At 36.1% G+C, this 20,768-nt stretch overlaps 1 protein-coding gene across 1 annotated transcript in view; it reads left to right on the top strand.

Moving 5' to 3' along the window:
* LOC113229785 (D-beta-hydroxybutyrate dehydrogenase, mitochondrial) overlaps positions 1-20,768 on the top strand; it is a 99,991-nt gene that overhangs the window by 4,456 nt on the left and 74,767 nt on the right. Inside the window, exon 3 of the mRNA XM_026463467.1 lies at positions 9,359-9,538. Coding sequence (XP_026319252.1) covers positions 9,359-9,538 — 180 coding nt within the window. The remainder of the gene's footprint in view (positions 1-9,358; positions 9,539-20,768) is intronic.

Raw genomic sequence — 20,768 nt, forward strand, 5'->3', positions numbered from 1 at the left:
TACATTCAAGTAAATAATTTGAGGTTGATCATTGTTATACATTTCCCAGGAGTCTGATTTATGAAAGGGTTGTCGTTGGCCAACACATAAAGAGGGCTTTACGGGTTTAAGCATTTCTTCCCATCAACACCAACACTCTCCTTGTTCAGGTTTTAGTGTTGCTGCCAATTATGCTGATGTGTAAGAGCTGTCAATCACAGTCAAAGATTAGTTTTAGTTTAGTTAGTCTCAGTCAGCTCTTGCGCCTATGTATTATGTTATGCGCATTGAAGTCAAGTTGCGGACACCAGCCCGTTACACCAAGTATGCTGATGTGTGTTACAGCAAGAGCTCTTAAGTTTCTTTGAACGCGCTGGATCGTCTTCATAACAATTGTATTAGGTTCGACTTTGGTTTGCCAAAGTATGAGCGCAACTCTACTTTTCTTCGTCTAAGTTGACTTCTAATCCGTGAACGTAGGTAGGTCCATAAGACTTTTAACTAAGTACCCTTTTCTCGTTTAACTGCCTCCGTAGCCGAACGGTTACCTTCCTGGACTGCCATACAGAGGTCCTGGGTTCGATTCCCAGGTCGGGAGAATATGTCCCAAGGAGCACATTTTATACGCTTTAAAACTGTTATATCTATAAACAGTCTTAATATGGTATTGATTTAGATAATAGCTATCTATAAATGGTTTTAGAAAAAATAAATTGTTCTTATAGACTTATTTCATTCAAGTCAAAATTTTAACACCTTCTTAATACCAAACAGCTTAATTAAGTGTAATCTCTGTTAAGATTTACTCTTATAGTCCTTATGTTAAGTTCATCTGTAGAGCAACTGATTATTTTTAGTAAAATTGTTCTATACACATCTAGTAAAGTCTATTGTAATACTCTAAAAACTAGTGTTCTTAAGTTTATTCTAGATATATTTAATTTATAGACATTCTGTAGTGTTTGTACTTATTGATAAACACGTTATAGTGCGTCTTCAGTAGATTTTAAGATTGTAAGAGTTCATGCAAAATGGATAAAGTAAAGAATATTAAAATATCTGGTGGAGGTGGTGAACCTTGGATATTAAGTCACATCATTCGATACAATCAGCGTTGCCAATGCCTATTGTTCAAAATCCCCAAAAATCACGGTTAAATCCCCAAATTTGGGGAGAGCAAAGTTCACATTCCCCACAAATTCCCCACATCTCGAGTTTTCATTATTTATTAGAAATACATCGCTTAAAAATATAATAAAGAATTAAGAAACTCAAAATGTAATAATCTATTACATTTGCTGTGAATGTAAACAGAATGTAAAAAGTAAAACTAATTATAAAATTTGATGACCTTAAATCGTTTATTTATTTTAATATTAATAATAATAATAACGTACACACTCAACATAGCCCCGCATTAGGGAAACCCTGTGTCGCGGGTGCCATGGACTCACACGTAGCCAACCACAAATTACACCCAAACTCATGAGAGACATCAATGTAGGCCATAAAAATATTTCTGCCGACCCGGAAATCGAACCTGGGACCTCTGCATGGCAGTCCGGCATGGTAACCGTTCAGCCACTGAGGCAGTTATATTAATTATAATATTAATGAGATTCAACATTAATCTGTAATCAGTCTGAACAAAAAATAATTTTTCTTTGCCTTACAAAATTAAGTAAATTGATTATTTGTTGTGCATTTGGTGACACTATGTTAATGTTAGAAATAATCAATGACTTTCGACCTATATTTAATATTTGAAGTTGACGAGTGGTAAGTTGTGGTGTGGAAGTACCAACTACTCGGCTTTGTTTATCAATAGCTGATTTCGTTTTGCTTCATACCGGGAACCGTCCTAAGCGGGAGAAAGAATTGCGAACTCAACATGCACCGACTGGTAATTTTACAATTCAGAACAAAGTGCTCTAATAGTAATTCCATTTAAGCTGCTTGTTAATAATACGAGTGATGTGCGATGTTGAAAAACACGTCGAGATAGTCCATCACAGTGTTTCTAACTGTAACGGTCAAACTAGCGATGCATCAGCAATTGATAGATTAAGCAAAATGATAAAATGTTAGAATCCCTACATTTTCCTCACATAGCGCCAATCCCCACAAAATCCCCAATCTAGTTGAAACTCCCCACAATTTGGGGAATTCCCCACAAATTGGCAACCCTGGATACAATAGTCGTAATTCGCGCTCGGGCCGGTCATGGCCAGCATTTGTTTGTTGACAAATAAGTGACAAAAATAATAGAAATGAGCGCGTAAACTACTGTACTTCAATGTTGTGTATGTGTATTGTGCCGTCTGTCAATATAATACACTGAAATCATTGTATGAATTGTGGGTGGCGTGAAGAAATAACCTCAATTTTGTAATGAAAATTTTATTTGTTCCAACACAAGTTAGGTATGTCATCAAAATATTCCTTACATTTATGTGATAGGGAATTTATTCACCTTTCTAGTCATATATAACACATTCCATATAATTATACAGATTAACGTTTTTTACGACAAAGTGCATTTTTAAATAGTTTTTTTCACCTAGTATTTTGAAAAGTATTTTATTGCATAATACGCTCACTATTCCCTATAACTTTTAAAAAGATTTTGTAGTACTGAATTATGTCCGGGCGACCGAAAAAAGCCTTTTTTAAAATAAAACTTATTTAATTAAGAGAATACAAGTTTGTACCAATGCCACGACAAGTCTGATCGTCGAATTATAAAATAAATATTGCGTTAATTTGCTAATTGCATCGGTTGCATTTTCGGCAGCGCTGAGTCGGGGGTTTTCCGGGAATACGATGACTTAACTCCTCCCTCATCTAGTCGGAGCTGCATCCTGCAACTTCCGGGAACGTCCTCGTTCCGTGGTTTCATCTTTGTAATGTCCTTTGCTCTCTTAACTTTTAATTTGTAGAGTTTGTAAATTATGTAAACTATCAAAATGGCGTAGAGTATTATCGTGCTCCAACTAGGAGTGATCATCAGCTGGGGCCAGTCGACGTCTTCAGGTTCTAGGATAGCTTCGGCTCTGTTTACGAGTTCATGGATGTCGTCTAATTGTATATCTTCTAATTCTATGTTGAGATGCACGGATACCGGAGTTTCATACACTTCTTTTGGTAGTGGAATAACTTCATTTATTTCAATTTTCTTGACGTGTGTCTGCAGCGTTGTATTCATGAGATGAATCTGACAATCATCTATAGTGGTGATGACGTAAGTACCTATTATTTTTCTGTATTCTGTCCTAACTCCACATCCTGTCTTCAAGATCTCTTCTTGGGTAGTTATTATCAGCCAGCTGTTGTCTTTTAAACGTTGTATTTTGCCATGTTTCAGGTTCATGTGCGCGCGTGTGCAGTTAGGTTGCTGGTGCTGGATGAGTTGTATTAGGCAACCTTCATTGTTTCTTATACTTCTTGTATCTAGTTGTTTACAGATTTGCAGATCATCTGTGATGCGGCGGCAGTGCTCCTCCACGTAGGCATACTCATCGATTCCCAGTGCAAGGTATTTGGATTTAGGTATTATAGTTAGGTTTTGTTTATCGGGAATGGAATAGGAATGTAATAAATCGTACATTTCAGGGTAGACCGAGGAAGGAATAACTAAAATAAAGGTAAGTGTTTGTTCTGCGCTATACGCTTTTACCTCTATAATTGTTTCAATCTCGTGAATTTTATTTGGGTTTATTTCTACTGCGGAGTGAAATGAGAACTGATCATGCAAGGTACGTTTTTCGTCTAGTAAACTATGTGGATTAATAATACTAGGGTGCATTATACCTAACTGAGAAAATGTAAGTGCATCTTCTAAAATCATAAGTTTCTCTAAACTTAATTGCAGACTGAAATGAATCTGAATGTAAATATCTAAAAATAAAATATTAGTATTAAGTACGCTAGTTGTTGTGGTAACATTCTGTAACATCGATAAAAGTTTATTTTGCTTATTGTGGATATTCTTAAGTTGTGCGTTAAAAAGATCAATTGTTTGTTCTGCCAAAACAATAGAATTTTTCTGAGAATTTCCGATGTAGTTAACTCTACTTTAAATCTTACTTATTTCTGACTGGAATCTAGTAGCGTCATCTGCATCTAAATTACCGGTTATTGCTTTAACTATAGAACCTAAACCATTAATTAAACCACGTTTCTTAATACGTGTATAAGGTGTAATAAAACTTAACTTACTATCTATCATAACTAAAGTGCTATTAATTTGTTCCTTATATAATCTATGCAAGGAGTTCGAGGTAATGCTTGCCTCTGTAGCTGTAGTGTCTATGAAAACTGTCATCATTTTAACAGCTGCAAGCTCTAAATCGCTTATGTTATAAATGCAGATTAAGTTAAAGGAGTCATTTTGCTTATAGACCTGTACTTGCTTTAGGATAAGCACACCTTGTGTGTTATCTATTGGTGAGATGTCTACGACGGCGGCGACGACGTTGAGCACGAGGGCTCCTTTGAGGACTGACCTGGAACAAGGTGTGGTCTCCGTAACAGCTTAAAATGCACTCTAATAGATTTAGAGTTGGGGTGTTTTCCTATTATTTCAGACGCGTTGTTTGGATGAAGGTGAATGATCTGATAGGGTCCTTTAAATACTGGTTTCGTCTTATCGTTCCGTGCTGTTTTAGCTACCTGCTTATAGACGGTTTCACTTATTTTGAAGGCTATCTCCTTGGCATCTTGGTTACGTTTTGCTATGACCTGTTCTTTATTTTTGAATGTGAGCGCTGCGACGCACTCTTGAACAGCTTCCGCTTTACTGCGGTGTTTCCTAGCATAGTCTTAGTAGAATTCGTGAGGGTGATAGATTTCTAAAGGGTTTCTGGATGCTGTCTGACCAAATAAGAGTTCATGTGGCGTATAGCCTGTTGCAGAATGAATTGCGTTGTTATAAGCAATTAGTGCATAGGTCAATATAGTTTGAATGGGGTCATCTTTATTCGTCATTCTCTGAATTCTAATGATTTCTGCGATTGTGGAATGGAATCTCTCAATAGGTGAATTAGAGTTTGGGTTATACGGTGTCGTGAAATGAATGTTTATATTATGGGATGCGCAAATTTCTTTAATCATATCGTTATCAAACTTACTGTCCGAATCGGTAGTTAATTGAAGAGGAAGTCCTAGGATGGAAAATATTTTTAGTAAAGCTTCAGCAACGTGAACGCTGCTGGTCGCTGAAAGGGGAATGGCTTGTGCATATTTAGAGAAGTAATCTATAACAGTTAGAAAAGTGGCACCTCCAGAAGAGTAAAGGTCCATGAAAAGGTGTTGCATTGGTTTTGTCTAGGTTTCAGTCAAGGCTAGTGGTGGTCTCAACGGGTTGCGTTCATACTTGGTTTTAAGACAGATGTCACATTTATAAATAAACGATTGTATTGTAAGTAGCATGTTAGTCCAACAATAGTTCCTATGTAAATGTTTGTAAGTTTCTTGAATACCACGGTGCATAGTTTTGCCTTCGTGGTATTTTTTAATTAATTCTGTTTGTTCGGATTTATTTTCCACGAGAGTTACACGAGATGTGCACTTGATAAGCTTAGGGTTTAGCTTGATAAGTTAAATATAGTGGTGTAGATTTTAGAGAAATCATAATATAGTTTATCGTCGTAGAAATAACAATGAAAGACTCTATTCGGAATAGTATGCTCTTTAAGAAATTTGACGCTTTCAGATTGTGTGTTATTCTGTTATCTACGCGATACGTTGAGCCTGGAGTGGTCCTAATATGGAATTGTTTCAGTTGTCTATCTATTGCATCAAATATGATAGGTATGCCTCTGTTTTCATTATCGTCTTGTGTATGAGCTGTGGCTACTAGATCATTTGACTGTGACGTCACTATGCTTATACTATCAGATTCGTTTTCTAAGATTTCTTGAACATTATCTGCCGTCAAGGTTCTATTTATGTTGTCAGTTTCAGCGCGTACATCGTCAAAGATCCTATTAATAAGGTTATCGTCGTCGTTATCATCTAAGTTGACCGCTAGTGAATTGATGCTGTTATGAAAAGTTTTAACTCGGGAGAGGGCATCGGCGTTAGTGTTTTGTTTGCCCTTCTTATAGACAACTTGGTAATCGTATTCGGCTAACTTTAAGCGCCATCGTGTTAATTTGGAATTAGGATCTTTCAGAGACATAAGTCATGTCAGGGGTTTATGATCTGTATAGATCGTGAATTTGCGACCATATAAGTAAGGTCGGAAGTACTTAACGGCCCAGATAATCGCCAATAGTTCCTTCTCTGTTGTTGAATATCGTGTTTCAGTATCTGAAAGTGTTCTGAATGCGTAAGCTGCCGGTTTATCTGATCCAATCCCAGCCAGGTTATTGGAAACGCGCCTAGATCCTTCTTGGATCGCGACTATCGATTAAAATCGATATCTCGGTCGAACACTGATTCGAAGGATTCAAACCGAGATCTCGCGATCCTACCGACTGCGCCAATTATGTCCGGGCAACCGAAAAAAGCCTCTTTTAAAATAAAATTTATTTAATTAAGAGAATACAAGTTTGTACCAAAGCCACGACAAGTCTGATCTTCGAATTATAAAATAAATATTGCGTTAATTTGCTAATTGCATCGGTTGCATTTTCGGCAGCGCTGAGTCAGGGGTTTTCCGGGAATACGATGACTTAACTACTGTCAAAAGAAAAAAATCGCTTAGAAACATCGCGTTTTGTAAACAATCACAAAAGCTTCATAGGAGTGAATATTCTTCTACAAGACCAACTATATAAAGAAATTAAAAAGAATCTTTTCGTATTCTAAAGTTTTCTATAGATAAAGCTATAGACAAAATGCTCCCAACAGTGTTTTGAAAAAAACTTTAAATTCTTATCGCCATTTTTATTTTTAAAGAATGACTATGAAGTAACCGAGAAACATTTCTTTTCTTTTTAAAAAGTAAATCTTGGTTGAAATTAGCTTGAAGAAGCCTAGAACTTCTTGGAAACGGTTTGTTTTGTGACTTATTTCGTATATTTAAAGTTTCTATAAATATTTAAAACCGAAAATCGATAACTGTAGTTTTAATAAGTGTATATTTTATATATCGAGTTCTTAGGTTTTCGCGATTGTTACACATAGGAAATGAAACTATTTTCCCGGATTTAAATCGCGTATATTTGTTTTTTCAAACAAACCGACGTTTCGGGCCCTTTACAGGTCCCATGGTCACGGTTGACTGAAAACGTCGGTTTGTTTGAAAAAACAAATATACGTGATTTAAATCCGGAAAAATAGTTTCATTTCCTATGTATATTTTACACATAAATATTTAAAATTTAGCGAGCGCATTACTTTTATAACAGGTTTTATATCACTTTTCACAATCTATTTAAAGTTGCACGTCAATTCGCGCTTTCTAACCGATTAAACATTGCGCGAAAAAGTTAGAAATATTATATCTAATTTCGCCATGTTGCAATTTTGATAGTTTGTATTTTGTAAGCTATTAAACTTGAAATGAATTAGTATTAAGATAATTGCGTTTTATGTTTGTAACGCTTTAGTATTTTGGTTTTAAAATAGTATTACTAAGAAAACTATCATAGACTATTAATTATCTAAAAAGTGTCTACAAGACTAAATAAAAACTGTTACATTCTACAGATGGTCTTGTAGCATTCTAGAAGGGTTTGAGAAAAAAGATAAGAATCACTCTTAACACTACCTACAGATAGTTTCTCAAAGCACTCTTGTGATCTACTAATAAAGTTGTGCCCACTTTTACTTTAAATTATCCAGAAACCTTCTTCGAGATATCTTGAGGGAATTTAAACTCTTAAAATATACAATGAAATTAAATTCTATTAGATATCTTATAGTATAAATTTAGATGTGAGTGTGCTGCTTGGCGTGTATGGCCTACATTTATTTCTCTCGTGAGTTTGGGTGTAATTTGTGATTGTTTATGTGTGTGTCCATGGCACCCGGAACACAGGGTTTTCCCTAGTGCGGGGCTGAGTGTGTTGCGTTATTATTGTATATTATTATTACTTTCTACCTTAGACGTACATTTCAATTTCAAACCGCTCGGCTAGAGTAGGATCTTCGATCTCCCATAGCTTCAAGCGTTTTATTTCTTCTCACTGAATTGATTTTTTTTGTAATTCTTTCACCCTTCGTCGTTGACCCCCTCACGGAAATCGTCTATGGAACACGCTTCCGCCCCTTGTAAGTCAAGCTCAGACTAAATTATCTGCCAAGCACATGTTGCGCAAGCATCTCATTAACTGAAATCTTCAAATTAAGACTGCTAAAACTTATATATACTATTATACTATAAGTAGACACTTGGTGTCTACCCTTAATGTATTTTTTTTATATAAATGAATTATCTTGTCGGGATGTCTGGACGATATCGCCCATAGCGACAATTCTGCCTTTGTCCACACTAGTCCTAAGTTGTTTATATACTGTTTTAGTTCTTGTGTGTGAGCAATAATAAAGTGTATCTTGTATAGTGTAGGAAAAATTAAATAAATAAATACATTATCATGAATACAAACCGGATTACAAATTACTAACACATTTATCATAGTAAAAATAAAAATGTGGAGTACTTGTGGAATACAATATTCGACAAATAACCTAAAGTCTTGGCAAACGTTCATCCTTTCAACGATATTTTCGACATTATGATATAATTCCGGGTGAATGTCATCACTATTCCATCTGCTTCTTGTTTTCGCATACTTTTCTTCAGCAAATACCGAAGATAAAGTGCAATGGTTCTGCTATGATCTGAACCATTGCCAACCAGTCTCATGTCCAGTTAACTTCTCCCCTTTAGCAGGAGTCTCAAAGCTTATTGATAACAACAAACAAACAAAATTACATAAAATTGTATTTTTAGAGCAAAATTTATGAGAACGTTAGGGTGCCTACAGATCTAGCGAATGCGCCGCAAATGCGCATGTTTGCGAAAGGCTCGTGCATTACTTAAAATAGAGTGCGATCTGTTCGCGTGCTGCTTACGCGACATATATCCTAACGTGTATTTAACTGCACACATGCAGCACGCGTGTAGCGCGCGTGCAACCCACATTGAAGCGCATTCGCCAGATATGTACGCATCATGTACTAAATCAACTGAATGCTATAAAATGAAATCACCAATAAAACACATATGTGAACTTTTAGTATTCACTAACACCGCTATGGAAATATTTTGTGTGTTTTTATTTAAATGAATAGGGAATATAATTATGATGCTTTAGTTAAGTCCTTAGTGACGGAATAAATTTTGTGTATAAATGTATACTTCCGCTCGATTAGAAGCCGCTTGGGAAGTAATAGGCGAGGCAATGTCTGAAAGTGTTCGTATTTCCAGGAAGTGCCATGGGACATTATCGATCGGTGCGCACTGCCCATCGTGCTATGTCACGCGCTCGCTGTTGTACTATCCACTGTACTAAACGCTCTGCACCTCAGCCAAATCTCCGTGTTCACGCTATTTATCTGGTTCTCCATCTCCGTCACTGGATCGCTTTGGTTCTACCACAACTTACAAGTAAGTTTTACTTAATAATAAAAATTTAGGAAATGAAACTATTTTTCCCGATTTAAATCGCGTTATTTGTTTTTTCAAACAAACCGACGTTTCGGGCCCTTTGCAGGTCCCATGATCACGGTTGATGATGATGGATCACATCAACCAATATACGCGATTTAAATCCGAAAAAATTGTTTGATTTCCTATGTGTAACAATCGCGAAAACCTAAGAACTGGATAATAATAATTTATTTATTGAACAACAAGGGCTAATTTGTTTTAGGACTTACAAAAAACTTTTCTTAAACTTTCTTATTAGCTAATGTTAAGTTTAAAAAAAGTTAAGGAACTTAAGTCGAACTTAAGAGTACACAGTCTATTTGCATCCCGCCTGAAATGGTGCTACAATGGGTAATATAATCGCAACAGTACGTTCTGTGGGCGATCATGTACAGTAATTCTGTTGGAGCTGCCACGCACTGTATGTGCACTAGGGATGCGCATCTTTTACGCATTATGGCGTAAAAATAATCCACATGTGCAAACATTCCTGATGCACTGCAGAAGCGCGGCAGCTCCAACAGCACCCTACGCGTTATTAAATTGAAGAGCACTGTAAGCCTTTCACGTATAATTGACCCACAAGCTGCACGTATAAAAAGCTGTGCAATATGCCCGGAAAAGAGTATTTCTTAACTTATCTTGAGCACCGTGCGAACCCGTGTGCCGACATATTAGCTCTAACTGACAGTGCCCTTCATTCCCTTTGTAAGCTTCATTCGTAAATGATAAAGGAATCTCCCCACAGTAAAAAAAACATCCTTGTATTCGATACACAACTTTTTATCGCCTTTCTTTCTTACTTATTCATATGTTGAAATCTCAATTTTAAGAAATTTTTTTAAGTAACTTATCTATTTCACCAGTTTCTTCTGTACAATTAACACTAACTAATTCTTATTCTAATGGCTCTACTTGAAATGGGGCAGTTACTACTAAAGTTTGGGGTATTACGGTATTATTTTGAGTCACCGTAGTAGCATAACTCTGTGTACACTGTACTAACACGGTTGGCATTCGGATCCTAGTCATAAACTCTTTATAATCTAACATTGCATCCCCGGTTAGAAAGTTGACCGGAAGTTTTACTCTTAATTCGCTCCGGGGGGCAAGTTGTATGTTTCCCTCATTAGTGGAGTGTAAATAATTGGAATGCAATTTTAAATATTTGCGGCAAAGGTATATTTATTACCTCACTATATTTACTAGACGCTTGAGTGCTTACGACTTCAAAAGGCTCGTTTTCTGTATGTAAAAATTTTCAACTGTAGTACTTATGGAAGGTTCGGGTTCGGGTTGCCGTGCATTGCGTAAGGTAAATGACCCTTGCGACTTTCGATTATTAGAATTTCTTTCTTGAAAATAGTTATTACTTGAATGATTATATTAATCTTGAGAGTTTTGGTAATTTTGGGACATGTTATGCGGTATAAATGTAGATGGTTGCCTTTGTGGAGTGTCTATCTTTGGAAGTTGTTTGCCGGTATCATAGACAACCTCCTAATAGATGCCGCCTGTTGAAAATTTTGTACTGAACCGAGCTCACCAAATTCGGAGGTAGGCAAGAAACGCGAGGAATGCATTCAAGACCTTGAATGAATGAATGAATGAATATACTTTATTGCACAGATAAACACACGAACATAAACACATGTACAGATAAACATACGCACAACAGGCGGCCTTATTGCTAAGTAGCAATTTCTTCCAGGCAACCTTAGGATAGGAAAAGTACCTAGAAGGGGGTGCAACCAAGATACTACCACAGCGATAGATTGAGAAACAATATTAATAAATACTAATAATAAATATAGTATATAATATAAATAAATACTAATAATAAACACAATAATATATCATTTTAAAGTAAATAAATAAAAATAATAAATACACAATGATATCAATGTAAATACATAAATAAATAATTATATAAATATTTACTTATTATATTATGATGAAGGATTATAATAACAACAGAACAAGGACATTAAAGGCAGAAAGGGAAAGAAGTCACTGTTCAAGAAAGTGCTCCTTGACACGTCGTTTGAAAATATGTAAAGAGGGGGATCGTCGAATATTTTCAGGGAGAGAATTCCACAATCGGATAGCAGAAACAGTGAAAGAGTTAGAGAAAAAATCAGAAGAATGGGAGGGCATTTCTAAAGAAAGGGTTTGGGAGGAGCGAAGTGGACGGTCAAGTCCTTCTGATTCGCTAGTTCAAGGTTGAACTAGAAATGCACTCAAATTGCACTTACAGTTAGTGATGGGCAACCTTTACCAGTCTGCATCCAATTAGTCAATAAAAACGATAATATTGTAACACAAATTATTAAATTCTTCCATGCCGATCTGGAAGCAAAAGAAGAACAGAAAGAAAGAAAGAAAGAAAGAAAAGCTCTGCTCTGCCTACCCATAGGGGTACCTATGGGAGACAGGCGTGACGGTAGTGTGAATGTAAATTATTGAATGACTTACGACTGTAGGATGATATTTAAGAAAACAAGGTACTTAAGTATTATAAGTTGTCGTATTTACAAAAGCATAACTAATGAAATTAATTATGGAGTTAAGTATGTATAACGTCATAATTGAAGGTTTAGGTCATACAATGTAAGGTGATAAGATAAAACATGACTTTGTTATTCATTGTATTACGTTACAAGAATAACTATTATAATATAATCAAAGAAGACATAAAATAATATATATATATATATAAAACAAATTTATGTAACCAATTTCACACGAAACGTTATCGAAGAATAATAAACAATAAGTGCTATCTATAAACGTAGTTAAAAAAGTAATATACTAATAATATTTCTTATAGTGATTAAGATGACGATCTCAAATCTTCCCAACCCTAGTGTTACACGTGTCTTCGATAAAAAGATACGCTTAATTGTAAGATCACAATAAAAGAAAGAGACCTGTCCGAAAGACATCAACAAGAGATCAGTTTCCTTCGTAGTTTTTTTTGTGTTAGCCATTTTAATTTGACCTATGCGAAACTTGTAAATAACGTAGTTACAACTTACCTTACACATATATATACTTACACAGATAGTCATTTTTATAGTTCATTTCACTAAAACCAGCGTAACAATTGAGGATTATCAGGAGATGCGCACGGGTCTGATACTTGGTCGAAAGTAAGTGATGAATTTTTGCAAAATTTTGTATATGATCAATTGCACGGATGTGTGGTGCGCGTCAGTTGCCCTGTATCCGGCATCTATTAGGTGGTTATCTATGGCCGGTATATTTTATTGTCTAGGACTTCTGAAATTTCGCGTGTGTGGATTTTAAAAATCGTACACTGTTTGAAAGTTCTGTTCTTCTAGGATAGCTATCATCGCGTCTTCCAAAGTTGTCACACTCTTCAAACGCACCAATCTTACTAAATATATGTGCAGGCAAATTAAACAAGAAAACGTACGATACTCGATGTACAGAAGGATCTACGGGAATCCTACCGACTGCGCCAATTAAGTGACTGAGACGAGCTTTGTTATAAAAAAATACTTTACTCAAATTCAAATTCAAATTATTTAATGCATTCACATTGTTACATAGGTGTTAAGTTAGATAATAGTACAGATCTAACATGAACCCTGTAATATGTAATAGCAATGTCAAGCCTAAATTCTAAATAAATCTAAATTTGTATTACAATTTTTACATTATCTCTTGATTTGATATTCGATAAAATGAACAATTAAACAAAATACTATTTATTACTAATCGTCAACAGTAGCACATTTTTGTTCTATTTTTAAAGTAGTTTATCATCAAGTTATTTGAATTTTATAATTTCGTTTAATATGTCATCAATTTCAAAATTTATTATTATATTTATTGTTATATATATGTATAACAATAAATATAATAATATGTGTATACACATTAATAATTGTTCATTTATGAGTTACAACAATTTTACAATTATTTAGATAATAACAAATAACAGTAACAATAATAACCATAACAATAATAACAATTTCTTATCCATTAATTATATAGGGTGGCCGCAGTGGAGATGAAGTAGAGACGAGAAAATATGATGAATAACTATATTAAATTTCCACAAAGGTATTTCTTAAACTAAATCATTTTGAGAACGTCCGCAGTTAGGTACGTTATGTCTAAAAGTACTTATACGAAAAAGATCTTAACTAAAGGAATTTAGTCTACGTCTGATGTTAGGTACGTTGGGCCGAAAACTGTCTCGTAATTATAATTAAACTGACGAGTTTTGCATCGGTCACGTTGCAACGCACGGGGCGCGCGTTCCGGGGTGCGCTTATGCAAGTGCATTGACCTGACGTTTTAGGTATGTGCAAATCTGGATACATAACACATTTCATTTTATTTATTTACTCATTTATTAACTGCACAGGTGCAGATGCTACATACAAGCATAGGTACATAGAAAAACATATAAACCCTGCAGGGCACAGCAATATAAGAATGAGGCAGATCGACGCTACAGAGATTTGTCATCTAAATATTGTTTATTGTATTATTTCTTATGCCAACCTTTTTTTTTGTGTTGCCACGCCGCTTGTCTTACTTAGATGGGTGCTGTCGCGGCGGCTTGACAGGGCTGACGAAGCAGGTAAATGAGCGCTTCTTACACTCTTAACACGCGCGCCTTATTCCAATTATTAAGTTTTTCAGTGATTTATAATAGCTTGCTAAACTAGTGCAATTACGTACACTTTTTACTGTTACATCTGTGGGGTGGAGCCTTTATTATTTTATTTTTTTATAATATCAAGTGACGGGACAGACAAGTCGTGCGCCTGATGGCAGGCTACACGCCTGTCCATAACAGTTGCAGTGCCACGCAGAACTTTAAATCGCGAATATCTGAGGTGCGCTACCACTGCGCCCGTCACCTTGAGATATAAGTTGACAAGTCCCATGCGCCTGTAATTTCACCAGCACCCTTATCCTTCAAAACCGGAACATAGTAATACTAACATTACTGCTTGGCGGCAGAAATAGGTAAGGTGGCAGTACTTCCCAGGACAAACTCTTTCACAAGGAGCTCTATTGCTACTAAACGCCTGGTGATCCATAACACAGGTTTTACCTACCTTGGACACCAGTCCCATTGTAGCATTATTTATATCTATATTTGTACAAACTGCCATTGTAATATTTGTGAGCTATTGGGAGAAAATAAATTTCTATTATATTGTATTCAGTTTCAAACAAAGTTTCCAGATGATCAATTCATTGAAAACATTGCCAATTTCACTCCCGTCGTACAATATCAAAGTCCGATTACACCTGTTTGTTAAACCAGTGAATGTGAGGCCCGTAGGTGAGAATGGACAACACATGTGTCCGAACTAGATACGTAAAGGATGTGTTCTGGCCTGTGCTGAATTTTGAATGAGCTCAAAGTAAATATTTAAGTCAATGTATGTAGACCGTTGACTTGTTTTCTACTTCAGCGTAGTCCCATTAGACACGCAATAACACAGCCATGTCCGCAAAATTATCGAAAAATTCATGGACGCGTAGTACTTTGTACACTCGGCGACCTAAATAATTATGGTCGCAATTAAATCGTTTCTCTAAAGCCATGTAATCCAACCATTAGACATGAAAGAGAAGATTATCAATGAATATTATGGCACCACAAAACAGGCAAAGAAAATTAGGTGCTTCTATTCCATTGTTAATATTTTGAAATATTTAATGGATCGCAATTAAATCGTTGTCATTTCATTCAGTCATAGAACATAATTTGTTAATATTTGTAAGTAGAGCCACTTTCCTTCGGGAAATACATTGTTTCGGACCTTCCAAGGCGTACAAAGACTTGATATAAGTATTTATGTATAGTTCCTGTCCGTGATGTTAAATTTAATAACGGGAAACAGAGACCTTATTAAATCCTATGAATATTCATTATCATCCCTTACAAGCTCAAAATACGTAATACAAACTTTCCTTAAGGTGGTATGGTACGGACCACAGCATTTTCTACTAAAATGTTTATATAATATGACCAATTCAAGGATTTACTGATACCATAATTATTAATATTTTACTAGGAAATACGTTTGGACACGAATGTCCAAAATCCTTTGTGTACAAATTGAACTGACATACCACCTTAACATTGTATCTGTAACGAAGCCTTACAAATAATATTACATAAACACGTCATATTATTAGTAAGATAATACATAAACTACTTTTTAACCGACTTCAAAAAAGGAGGAGGTTCTCGATTCGACTGTATGTTATTTATGTTATTATTATATTCTTTATTGTACAAAGAAAAGAAACATGAAACACACGTTACAATGGACATATACAAAGGTGAGCTTATCTCTATAAGAGATCTCTTCCAGCCAACCCTAGCCGTGGTGCAAAAATGAAGTCTGCGGGACTAATTATTGTACAACAAAATTAAAATTTAAATGTGAATAAAATATAAATGATAATAATATACATACGACAGACATACACACATACATGAACTTTACATACATAAATACATACATAAGCAGAATATATGTTATAATAACAGATCATTTGTTTACAAATATGTTACCTATAAACTATCTAACACGTTCGACAGGAAGTGCTCTTTTAATTTGTGTTTGAAAGATGCCACCGATGGACTGTCACGAATGTTAGCAGGTAGTTTATTCCACATACGAGCTGCACTTACGGTAAAAGAATTGTGAAAGAATTTGGAGTTGGATCGGGGATATAAATGAGTTCTAGTGTCACATGTACGTTTTGGGCGGGAATTGAGGGATAAGGGGGAAAAACGGGAACACAGATAATGAGGAAGCTGGGGGTAATTTAAAATTTTATAAAGAAGACAAAGAACGTGCATATCTCGGCGAAGTCTGATTGGGAGCCCTTTCAATTTAGTCCGAAATTCAGAGACATGGTCATATTTACGTAAACCGAATATGAAACGGATGGCCAGATTTTGTAGGCGCTCTAGTTTGTTAAGCAGCTCCTCAGTAACATCCAAATAACAAACATCGGCATAGTCAAGAAGAGGGAGTAGTAGGGACTGAGCAAGCATAACCTTGGTGTTGAAAGGTAAGAAGAATTGAAGTCGCTTGAGAGAATGATAGGGAAAGTGCATGCGTCGACTAACCTCATTTACCTGTAGTCTCCAGGACAGTGTACGGTCGATTATCAGACCTGGGTTCTTCGTGTTTTCAGCATATGCAAGACTCACTCCATCATACGAGACCTTGGGGAGATTATTAATATCTAACCCGCAGTAAAGTCGGTTGCTACCTACAATTATTGCCTGTGATTTCCTAGGATTTACAAGCAAACCAAACGCATCAGACCAAGACTTCACCACGAGAAGATCCTTATTAATAGATTCAATGGCAGATTGGATATTGGCTCCATCAAAATGTCTATAAATTTGCAAGTCATCTGCGTATAAGTGGAATGGAGGAGAAATTAATTTAGTGAGCTCGTTTATGAATAGCGAGAAGAGAAGAGGTGAAAGTACACCACCCTGTGGCACCCCTGAAGTCAAAGGGGACCAATCGGAATAAATGTCATCATTCCTGATCCTTTGATAGCGGTTGCAACCCAGGCAATTGCAGCAGGGGAGATGTTAAGAGAGCAAAGAATGGCAAGGAGGATGTCATAGTCGACAGAGTTGAAAGCACTGCTGAAGTCCAGCAAAACAATAATGGTAAACAACCTATTATCCATGGCTTGACGAATATCATCGGTGACGTTAAGCAAAGCAGTTACAGTGCTATGACCAGGACGAAAACCAGATTGTTATGGACTTATAAGTTCATGACGAGAGACATATGAGTGAAGTTGTTTATGCACAGTGCTTTCAAGGACCTTGGACAGGAATGGTAGGATGGAGATAGGACGAAATTGGGAGAAAACCGTGGGAGTAGCGGATTTAGGGATGGGAATGACATGAGCTAATTTCCAATCGCTAGGAAAGACGCTAGTTGCAAGAGAATTATTCAAAATGTGTGTGATAATTGAAGCAACGTCATCCAGGATAGGTATCAGCATGTCGCGGCAAATACCATCTTCACCCACGGCCTTGGAAGTTATGGATAGTATACTCTTCTTAACTTCCCCCTCAGTGCTTTCGCGAAAAGAAAAAGGTACACAATCAGGATGAGTAGCAGCGCCCAGTGAAGTGAGTGTGCCCGTTTTGATAGAGTCAGCAACAGTAAACGGTGAGTTGGTGAAGTATTTGTTAAGTGAGTTAAGGTCAGGTAAGTCAACAGTACAGTCACGATCTTTACCCACACCAAGTGACCTCAAGAACCTCCAAATTTGACCCATAGACAAGCCTTCCATCGACGAGTGGAAGTAACGACACAGTCTATTGCAGAGATTGCGCAGCCTTTTATAAGTGAGCAAATTGTCTTCACTTGGAAACCTCTTGAGAATCGACTTGGCCTTGTCCCTACGTTTCATGGTTTTCTTTATTGCTGGTGTAAGCCAAAGCGCAAGCAGATGCTTAACACGTACTGGTCTGAGTGGGGCATGAGAATCATACAACTTTATTATGTGATTGTTAAAAATTTTGATCTTCTCATTTACCGTGCTAGCTTCAATCAATGCAGACCAGTCAATATTAGAAAATTCCTCTCTCAAGCGATCCACAGAAATTTTACCAAAGCTACGCTGAAAAATGACTTTAATTTTAGGTTTGGGAGTGCGTACTCGATAAGACAAATATATGAGGTCATGGTACGAGAATGGGGCAGTGGTTTGTCCATGCAGGAGAACCGGTTGAGGTTTAGAGACTATCTGAACATCTAAAAGTGAAGGTTGACAGTTAGGAGAATGATGGGTAGCAGTAAGTGGGAGCAATACAAAGTTCACAGCAGATACAATGGAGTTCAGACGTGAAGACCGAAAGTTATTCTTTAATAAACAAGTATTAAGATCACCCATCAATATTACATGTTCGTAAGAGGCACTCAAGGATTCAAGGGTAGTCTCAAATAAGTTAAAATAGTTTACATTAACACTAGGGCTATAAGTAACACCAACTAACATATTGGTGTGATGTAAGTTGAGGTCTAGAAATAGATACTCTAAAGACCCAGTATAAATGCTAGGAGACTAGCTGACGACGGAGCACGGAATATGACTCTTGATGTAAATACATACACCACCACCACCAGTCCCAACTCTGTCGTTTCGATATAATTTATACCCATTAAGTGTAAAAAGGGGGGATGGTAGAGAGGGTTTGAGCCAAGATTCCGAGATTAAGATTCCATCGACTATGCCGTTGTTGAATGACGTATTTAATTCAGAAATGTGTGCAGGGACACTGTGCGCGTTAATGTGCACCAGGTTAAAGAAATTGGATTTTCCATAAAAAATTGACTGCAACTTGACATCTAGTGAAGGGCCATCGGAGTCGGAAGAAATAGAAATATCACTACAAGCACTTTCAAACTCATCAGATGAGCTATCAGTAAAATAATTAGAGTTTACAGACATTAATATAAATAAATAAATATGTAATTTATAAATAATAAAACAATATGTGTATAGACTAAAACACTTCCTATAAATAAAATAAATAAGCAAAACTAAAGGCAAAAAACAAAAACGAAACCACCAGCGAGTGTTGGCAACACTATAATGGTAAAAGCAATTACAACTATGTACAAAACAATGATATTACATTGAATACAAAATCAACAAAGGCATGAAGTGACATTTAAGGAATAAATATCCTTAATATTTCGACTGAATTACTTGAGTTCATAGTTACAAAAAAATAATAATTAATTAACAGTTAAAATTTCAGTAAAATAATACGTATTATGATTGGTACAGGTACATAAAAAACTTCATTTACATTGATATTTAGACTGAAAGACTCAAATCCAAAGTTACGATAACAAAAGAAGAAACGAAAAAAGGTTTAAATAAATAACGTTAAAAATTTTTGAACGAAAAGTCATATTGACAGCTAACATTAAACGAACATATGGAAACTACAATTTTAATTTTTACTTAATAATGGTGGCGCAACTATCTTCTCACCCTCTTCTGGCCAAGCTTCACGAACTGTCTGATCTAACTAGATCTTCTAAATATTGGCAAATCAAAGATATACCCTGCATTCTTAAAAGTTACCACAAATTTATCAAAATCAATTCTCCCGTTTTCCAATGCGCTAAAAATCCCTTTTTTTCTTGTCTTTATGATGTAATAATATTTAAACCTGAGATAATCTTGGACTTTGGTATTTACAAAGATTCCCCTGCTGCAGACAGACAGTTTAATAGGGCCTTGGCTAAGGACTGGCAGGGCTGGTTGACTACGTATACGGATGCTTCCAAGCTGGCTGCTGATGGTTGTGTCGGTGCGGCTGTATGGATCCCAAAATATGAAATTATTCTGAACTGTAAATGCCCATGCCTGAGCATCAATATTCACAGGAGAATCTACTGCCCTACTTGAAGCTCTCAGTTATGTTGAATCTCACAAACTGAACAAAAGTATAATTTTTTCAGACTCAAAAAGCTGTTTACAGGCTATTCTGGCAAACCAATTTGTTGGTAAAAGTAAATTCCATAATATCCTGAAGATCAAGGAGGTCTTGTATCAATGCCATAGTAATAACATTCAGGTTGTATTGGCGTGGATTCCAGGTCATAGCGGGATCCAAGGCAATGAAACCGTAGACATATTGGCGAAAAACGCTATCCAAACAGGTTACCTTAATCATTATAGGACATTTACCTATGACCTCTGGCCTTTAGCTACCAATGATATGTTTCCTCCTTAGAATAATAACGCATAGAATGATAGTTTCATATCAAACGAACTGTCACAAGTGAGGCAAAAACCAAATTCATGTAGGCGTAAGCAACTTGTAACTACGCTCGTCGGCACGCACACAAATATACAAATAATGATGCCATGGAATAACATTTCCCTCAAAAGTGGGGAAATTGTATCTTGCTTAACTCATCATTAAGTTAAAGGTGCCTACAGATTTGCCCGACATTGTCGATCAGGTGCCTACAGATGTGCTCGGTTTTGTCGATGAAAAACGAATATAGCACTTATTTGTAAATCCAAGATGGCGGACACGATTTTTCAAAATATGCTATATGGGTATCCTTTTCGAGGTATTTGGGGATGCTCATTACGAATATGGCACTCATTTCTA

The sequence above is a fragment of the Hyposmocoma kahamanoa genome, unplaced genomic scaffold (genome assembly GCF_003589595.1).
Source record: "Hyposmocoma kahamanoa isolate Upper Pololo Valley unplaced genomic scaffold, ASM358959v1 62, whole genome shotgun sequence".
NCBI lineage: Eukaryota > Metazoa > Arthropoda > Insecta > Lepidoptera > Cosmopterigidae > Hyposmocoma > Hyposmocoma kahamanoa.